The sequence below is a fragment of the Crinia signifera genome, chromosome 2 (genome assembly GCF_055691185.1).
Source record: "Crinia signifera chromosome 2, ASM5569118v1, whole genome shotgun sequence".
NCBI classification, from domain to species: Eukaryota; Metazoa; Chordata; class Amphibia; order Anura; family Myobatrachidae; genus Crinia; species Crinia signifera.
The window spans coordinates 348,345,448-348,353,856 of NC_139218.1; the positions used below are offsets into that span (position 1 = coordinate 348,345,448).

The 8,409-nt window shown below is 48.8% G+C and overlaps 1 protein-coding gene across 2 annotated transcripts; it reads right to left on the reverse strand.

The window, feature by feature from the left end:
* Positions 1-1,679: 1,679 nt before the first annotated feature.
* On the reverse strand, positions 1,680-4,566 carry TRIM13 (tripartite motif containing 13). 2 transcript variants are annotated; one of them, XM_083171301.1, is made up of 3 exons: positions 4,313-4,361; positions 4,178-4,265; positions 1,680-2,948 (listed from the first exon to the last, which is right to left on the reverse strand). In XM_083171301.1, the coding sequence occupies exons 2-3, from the start codon at positions 4,178-4,180 to the stop codon at positions 1,719-1,721; spliced, it is 1,233 nt and encodes a 410-aa protein (XP_083027427.1). In that variant the 5' UTR covers positions 4,181-4,265; positions 4,313-4,361; the 3' UTR covers positions 1,680-1,718. The 2 variants fall into 2 exon arrangements, with proteins under 2 accessions (XP_083027427.1, XP_083027426.1); XM_083171300.1 differs by lacking the exon at positions 4,178-4,265 and having other exon boundaries at positions 4,340-4,566.
* Between the last annotated feature and the right edge of the window lie 3,843 nt (positions 4,567-8,409).

Below are 8,409 nucleotides of genomic sequence, written 5' to 3' on the forward strand. Positions count from 1 at the left end.
CATACAAAACCCCCTCATTAAATATACCCCTTTGTGTGTTGCAAGTGTGAACCTGTGTCCTATTACTAACTTGCTCATTAAACAGATTGGAATATAAATGCAAGGGTTTATATTTTGTCATTCCTTGCCACAGAAATTTTGGGTCAGTCGGTGTAAGCTTACTGGCTGTAGGGCTACTGGTACTATGTGGGAGTTGTAAAAAGTGGGCGTGGACCAGTTAATATAAAATATAGACCAACAGGGTTCTATATATATTAAAGCTTTGAGAGAAATAACCAACCAATCAGCTCTTAACACCCCTCTCAGACATACGACCCTGCATTTAGAGTGCCAGGTCATTTTGCCAGGAGCAGCCTGACTTCCTTTCACACTGAACAGCAAATGATGGGGTTAAATATTTCAACCCGGTAATTTGCTGAATAACACGGGTATGTCTTCTGTGTGAAAGGGTCAACTCGTGTCCTAAATCCCGGGTCCTCAACCCTGGTAAATTCCAGGGTCGGAAACCCTGGATTTAGGACCCTGGTTGACCCTTTCACACGGGAAAAGGACTTGTGTTGAACGACAAATTACTGGGTAGAACTGCTTCACCCGGTAATTTGGTTTTATGTGCGAAAGGGGTATGACTGACATTATTTAAATACAGCCTGTAACATTACAGAAGGTGATTGGTTTGCACTTTATTTCTTGCTACTTTCTCTCTCAAGCTCTGATAAATACCCCAATACTAATAATTATATATACACTTCAGACAAATTAATGCCATGTTTAAGACAAACATATGCTAGAAAAAAAAATAACGGACCAGTTTGTTCTAACTAAAGGATGTCCACTTTTTACATAATAACATATGGCGAAACTGGTGAGGCAATTTGGAATAAAGTTACAAAATAAACATATACAGGACAATCTAAGGCCAAAATTAGGGGCCAAATGTAATGGGGTGGAAGAATCAGAAAGTTAGAGATTTTGGGAGAGTTTTTCCATTTATTTAAAGCGGCAATCAATTACATGGCAAAATCAACCTGCTGCTCAATTTCTGATTCTCCCACCCTATTACATTTGGCGGTACTTGTGTATTATCACGGCACCCATCGCATACCATAAGGCATACGATGGTATGCGATATCGCGCAATGTTGTACAATGTCATACAATTTTAAAATTGTATGACATTGTATATGGCACACAATGCGATGGGATGCGATTAAAAATTGTATAAGCACCCTAATGGGTGCTTACAATGTTAAATGCACCCCCACGCCACCCCCCACTATAAAAGTGAACCCGAAGCGTGGCGAGCAGCGGCGGTACGCGTCCTACGACCTTTTCATACCCCCACTATCTACGTCGGCGTGGAGTTGATTTTATATAGTGTGGCGAGCGCAGCGAGCCACCGAGCCCGAAGCGTGGCGAGCGGACGCGCATAACTTCACAGGTATACGCGTCTGCTCGCCACGCTTCGGGCTCGCTGAGTTTGCCACACTATATAAAATCAACTCCACGCCGACATGGATAGTGGGGGTATGAAAAGGTCGTAGAACGCGTACCGCCGCCCCTCGCCACGCTTCGGGTTCACGTTTATAGTGGGGGGGTGGCGTGGAGATGCATTTAACATTGTAAGCACCCATTAGGGTGCTTATACAATTTTTAATCGAATAGGGGTCTAAAATCGCATCATACATTATACAGGACATTTTACCTATATGGTATGAATAATTACAATGTATATTTACATGCAAATTGTGCTACATTCTCTATGAATACTGTGATATAGTTCTTTAACACTTCCACAAAATATAAACATTTTTGTGCAGTCAGATCCCAGTAGAAAGCCGCTTCTTCCACTGCTATTGAGGTGGTGTCTAACAGGTATGGGTACATTGGCTGCAGAGGACTGGAAAAGGCCTGGATGAAGCCGTTATTAGGCATTGACATAAATGCAATGAATAAAAGTACAGGTATAACAGCAATGACCACCTGCCTAATGGAGAATGGGAATTTCAGTTGAAATCTACGTAGCTTGGCAGGTGGCTGTTGCGGCAAACCCAGTTGTTTATCCAGATCTCCGAGTTTGATCTCATCCCATAAACTGGTGTTGAAATTTCCCAGATCAGGAATGAGTGTCTCATCTGAGAGAGAAGGCATTGGGCTTTTAAGAAGGTTGATTTTACCTCTTAATTCCTCAATCCGCTGAAGAAACACAAGTGTGTCAGAGATGTCCTTTAACCCTTCAGCAACTCCCTTAATCTTTTCCAGTTCTCCTTTGATGGTGTTGATTTTATTGATAGCGGGATCATACATTTGCATGACAGAGAGCTTCAGGGTTTCCAAATCTGACAGGGTCTCATTTTTTTTCTGCTCGAGCAAACATAGCAGTTTTTCAAAGTAATCCTTCACCGCGTCTGAGTTCTTATTCAGCCACTGCAGAGCTTCCTTCTTCCCGGCCTCCAAGGCATCCAGGTGGGTGTGGACATCCATGCTCTGCAGGTTCTCAACCTCCCGAAGGAGTGAACCAAATGATTGTTTTTCTTGGTGGTATGCATCTTCAATGGACATGAAGACATGGTCTTTGTGCTGGACACTAGTGGCACAAAACCCACATATCAGCTTTTGATCTGTAGTGCAAAACATGTTCAGGGGTTGGCCACTATGCTCCTTACACAAGGGCATCTTTGGCGCAGCCTTGATCTTGTTGTACTTTTCTACAATGCCTTTCAGAGCATAGTTGACTTGGTGGCTGCTAGCACCCTGCGTGGAGGTTTCTTTACGGCAAGTTGGACATTTGAAAGATGAAGGTCTCCACGACAGCTGCCTTGATATCCCCGCAAGTATGCCTTCTAAACATTTCTGACAAAAGTTGTGTGAGCATGGCAGTACTCTTGGATCTTCAAACAAATTGCAGCATATAGGACAAGTTATCTCCTCCTCTAGAACCTCCATAACAGGCTAAAGAAAACAGACATAGGAAGTCAGGATAAACAGCCTAAACATAGGGTAACACTGAAGATAGCAATTAGAACCCAAAATCTGTAAAGTGCAGTATTATACAGGATCACATCTGAATTAGTTCAGGGTTCTAATTCATCCATTACTACCATAGGCGTGTGCAGGGGGTGTACCTAGCACCACCTATTGGGCATGTCTAACACCGCCCATTGGTTGTGTCTAACGCAGGCGTGTCTAGCATCATCTATTGGCACTCGCTACTATATAAAACATCTCTCAGCCACACCATAATCTCCTGCCTATTGCAGTTTTAATCTTCTAATTACTCTGGGTAACACTACACGCAAATTAAGTAAAAAATATGTAGATGAAAGGTATGTAGTGATAGGACAATGGTCTAGTACAAGTAACAATGCAAAACACACATGATTGATTGATTGATGGGCACTTCTTTTAGTTCTAATAAAACAAGTCTTTGGTAAAAGGTATTTCTGTTTTTCTAGTTTCAGGGAGGTGTTCATAAGGGTGGGCACAGCGTTAGGGGGTGCCTCTGCACCCCAAACACTCAATGTGCACATGCCTATGATTACTACAGTACATATCCCAACAATCTAAGTTATATTATGTCATATTTGCAGCTGTATCCATTGTAAACACACATTTTTGGGGGTCAGTCTCAAATATTATGTATCCCTGCAATGTAGGAGGGGCCCACAGCAAAGATCTCCGATACTTGCTGTGATCCTTCCATTGCAGCCCCCATAGGTTTCTATGGGGGACGTGATGTTGCCAGATATACCAATATTGGCAATGCAAAGCATTCCGGATATTGGTCCCTACAGCTACTGCAATATTTTCATTGCAGTAACTTGTAGCTTATACACTTTGGGGAATGTAGTTCAGGCAGGTTTCCACAGTGACCACAAGTCACCCTGACTGGCTATGGCCATTGCAGGGATGGGTTCCTTTTGCAGCCACTGATATAATAGCTTTTGCCAATGCAATCCTGCTAACATGCTCAGCTTGCATTGCACATGTGATCATTGATAATCAGGCCCCTTAAAGGTTTCATGTGGGTAAAACACTTCTGGGCAGACACATACTCTGGAGCCCTAAGCTATGAAGGTGCATACATGTAACACAAATGTAGGGCATTACTGCAGCACAGATCAATGAGCATGGGATGGGAAAAATCAAAGCTGGTGCAATGTGGTATGTGCATAGCTTACCATGTGTTCTGCAGGTGACTAACGATGTTGTCGCACACAATACACCCACACCCAGCTCCCTCCGTGTGTATTGTGTGCAGCAGTGAGTGATTTAAGCGTGTGTCAGTAACATGTCCCTGGCCACATACTGCCTGCGACAGAGTCCGGCCTGTAATATCTCACCGTGTGCCCGCTGCGGGCATAAGCCCCGAGCTCCAGACTGCTGTTACCCGTCCCCGGGCATGACCGGCAAACATGTACACCGAGCTCCGCTGCTGAAGACGGGAGAGTCTGACAGTCACGGAGCCACACTCTCCTTCCGTGTCCTGCTTCGCCCGCACCGCTGTGCCAGCCCACGGTGGGTGGAGGCTCCCATTTGCCCCCGCCCACTGCCATGGCGCTGCCCTGCTCCCAATTCCACTCCCACCCCGCTCCCAGTCACCACCACCCCGAGCTGCAGGAAACTCCGTCCAGGTATCCTGCCGCACTGTCACACATGGGATATGTCACAGAGAGACCAGGCCTGATTAAAGGTTCCAGGTGCCCTAGGATAATACAAACGTCGCTCCCCTTGTAATCCTGATAAACACGTGTATGGGCGCTCAGGAACTCGCCGCTCATACTGCCCATGTGTGCATATAACAAAGGTTATACACCTGGCATGTAGGATCTAAAGCTTGTGGCATGTGAAGGAGACTTTGGGCGGAATTCTCTACACTAAAAATGCTGTAAAAACTCCATTATCAAGGTGTTTTTACCGCATTTTGGGATGCTCTAAAGATCCCCCGCTGGGTTACTGCGATGGGGGGCATCGCCAGCAAGAGCTGGCGATGCCCCATAGAAGCCAATGGACCTCTACCCCGACCCACTGCCTTCCCAAACGGACCCCCGCTGCACCGCACTAACCCCCGCTTACCTGTGTCTTGGCAGCACGACCCGTGACCTCCTTTTCCCTGCACTATCCTCTTCCAGGTGCAGGGAGGAGGAGGAGCGCAGCCCGCAGCAGCACATCATCCAGCCAGGTGAGGGAGGGGGAGCTGCTTCACATCGCTGGCTCAACGCAAAGGACAGCTCTTAGGGCGGGATGTATTAACATACATCGCCGCCCTTCGCACTGCAGCCGCCGCGATGCTACCGCATATGTACTAACATATGCGGCCAGCATCGGGTTGCGGTAATGGAGACCCCCGCGATACCTGTGATGTGGTCTGCGGGGGTCTCCGTCACCTCCCGGCGGCTGGCAGCGTCCCCTGCATTTCCTCCTCCCCCCTGAAGCCGGATGTCCTCCCGGCTGTCACACCAGGGGGAGGAGGAGATTTTGGAGGAGGGGGGGGGGGGGGGGGGGGGGGGCGCGCGGACGTCGTACGGCAGGAGACGAAAAAAGCCCATAGGCTTCTATGGGGTATCGCCACCCAGGGGGTGGCGATACCCAGCCTTGCGAAAACGGGGCGGACGGGGATTGATACATAGGAAAATGCCGTAAAACGGGGGTTTTACGGCATTTTCCCTTTAGTAAATATCGCCCTAAATGCAAGAGCTGTCCTTTGCCATAATTATCGCATATGTTACTGCATATGCGATAATTATGTATGCGGTAGCCGGCGATGTGCGGCGGACCGTGGTGCGGATATTAGAGAATCCCGCCCTTTGTCTTCAGGTTGCCGAGCTGGTGCTGTAGCACCAATGTACAAAAAGTAATGGTAACATCACTAAGAAATTTACCCCCCACAGCACATTTGGATGGATGATACCTAACAAGCATGGAATATATTAGGCCTTATAATCCTATTGGTTAATCAGTTAATCAGGTACTGCAGAGAGTACTGTCACAGGATAATTTCACAGGGAATACCAACACAGGGAGTAGGGATGGCCATCGTTGCAATTGACATCGATGGTTGCCATCGATAGTGCTAAACTATGCAATGGCTGACTATCGATATTTTTACATATCGATGGTCAGCCATTGTGTTTGATTGTTTGGCCTGTGGGCCAATCAAAACACGGGGCGGGGCTTCGTGGGTGTCAGGGGTGGAGCTATGCTCTGTGTCCCAGTACTTTGAAAAAAAAAAAAAAAAAGGCAAAACATCGTTTTGTTGTTCCATCAATGGAGGGAAACCATCTGGTTCTCCCCCATCGATGGCAAAAGTATTCGACATCGGCCATGACATCGATGATTTTGAATCATCGATGGTCGATGGCCATCCCTTACAGGAGCACTGTCACAGGTGATCATTTCATAGGGAATACCATCACTGGGAATACTGTCACAGGGAATAACATCACACAGAGTACTGTCACAGGTGATCATTTTCATAGGGAATACCATCACAGGGAATCTCGTCACAGGGAGTACTGTTATGCTGCTTTCAGACCGCATAACTGGCTTTGACCCTGTATTTGGAAACGTTTCCAAAAACGGGTCTGCCAGATAAAACCCCTTTCACACCGCAGCACTTAAACGGTATATTACCGTTTAAGTGCCGATTTTTTGACACTGGCAGACCCGTTTTTGGAAACTTTCCAAATACAGGGTCAAAGCCAGTGCAGCCTTCAGCCCTCCCCTCCGTGCAGCTCCCCCCCCCCTCGCGTGTCCACCGAGAGCATGTCGACGCCCCCCGCGCATGTCGACGCCCCCCGCGCATGTCGACGCCCCCCGCGCATGTCGACGCCCCCCCCACCCCACCCCGCGTGTCGGCGCCCCCCCCCCCGTGTCGACTTACCCCGTGCCGGTACCTCCGTTGTGGACTGCAGCTCAGTATGCTCGGAAAGCACTTATGAAAAAAGTGTCTTCCAGAAAATGGCTGCCCCATAGGAAACCCTGTTTAAAAAAACTGTCTTCCGTATGGGGGCAGCCATTTTCTGAAAGACACTTTTTTCATAAGTGCTTTCCGAGCATACTGAGCTGCAGTGCCGGGAACCACAACGGAGATACCGGCACGGGGTAAGTCGACACGGGGGGCGCCGACACGCGCGGGGGGGTCGACACGCGGGGGGGCCGTCGACACGCGCGGGGGGCGTCGACACGCGCGCCGGGGGTGTGAATACTTAATGAGCGCTCATTAAGTATTCACTGTGCTGAATTTAGGACCCAGCTCATTGGCTGGGTCCTAAATACCGTTTCTGAGCCGATTTTTGCGCTAAAATACCGGTTCAGAAACGGGTAGGACCCTGCATTTTAACCGGTTAGAAAAACGGCATTTTTCTAACCGGTTAAGTGGGACTGGACCTTTCAGACCGCACACATTACCGTTTAAAACGGTAAAAAACGGCAATTTACCGTTTTAAAAGTGCGGTCTGAAAGGGGCATTACAGAGATCACCGGCATAAGAAATACTGGGGTAGATTTAACCGCTATAACACTTCCTTCTTCGCCTCATTAGCGAGGTGAAGTAGGAGGGGAGACCAACAAGATGTATCAACATCTTGTCCGCCGAAGCGGGGAGAGCTAACTCCCCCTCCGGCGATGTCCCCTCCTGGAGACAGCGCATCAGTTAAAACTGATGCGCTGTCTCCTTTCCCCCGGCCAGCTCACTGCGCATGTGCGGGATCTCCCGACTCACGCGAGATCCCCAGTGCAGCTCAGAGTCAGCAGCAGGGACAGCGCTGTCCCTGCTGTGGGCATAGGGCATTGCCGCCTGCAGCTGTCAAAGTCGTTAGCTGCAGGGGGTGGAACGGTCAGCGATGCTGACCGTTCATACATTAGGCAGGCGCGCAGTATAAAATATTATTCCTAGACTGTGCCTCCTGCCCCTCACCGCCACACGTTAGACACCCGCACAGCGGGTGTCATAGATCAGGTCACTGCTGGCTGACAGTGGTGGGGAACAGTCCCGCTGATTAGATTGCTGACAGAGATTCAATCCTTGGCTGAAAGGGGGCGCTTTCAGAGAGGGGGGCCTAGGGGTACTGACCCCCAGAGCCCCTGCCTTAATCTGGCTCTGCACCCCAGCCCTATAACTCCCTACTGTGCCTCACCGTCCTAGACCCCCCTAGGGATTGCCAGCTTTATTCTTCCCGTGTAAAAATCACTTATAGCACCCTCCCAGCTCCTCACAACAGTGTCTCCCTATCAGATTCAGGAGACACTTTCCTACTGTGTACACTGCCTCCCCCGCTGTGGTTGGATGACTCAGACTCATCCCGCATGTACGCTCCTCCCCCTCCCAGCGTTCACTACCCACCTCCCTTCCCGGTGCTCACTCTGCGCCCCACTCCTGGCACTCACTTTTACAAGGAGCACCGGGCACAAG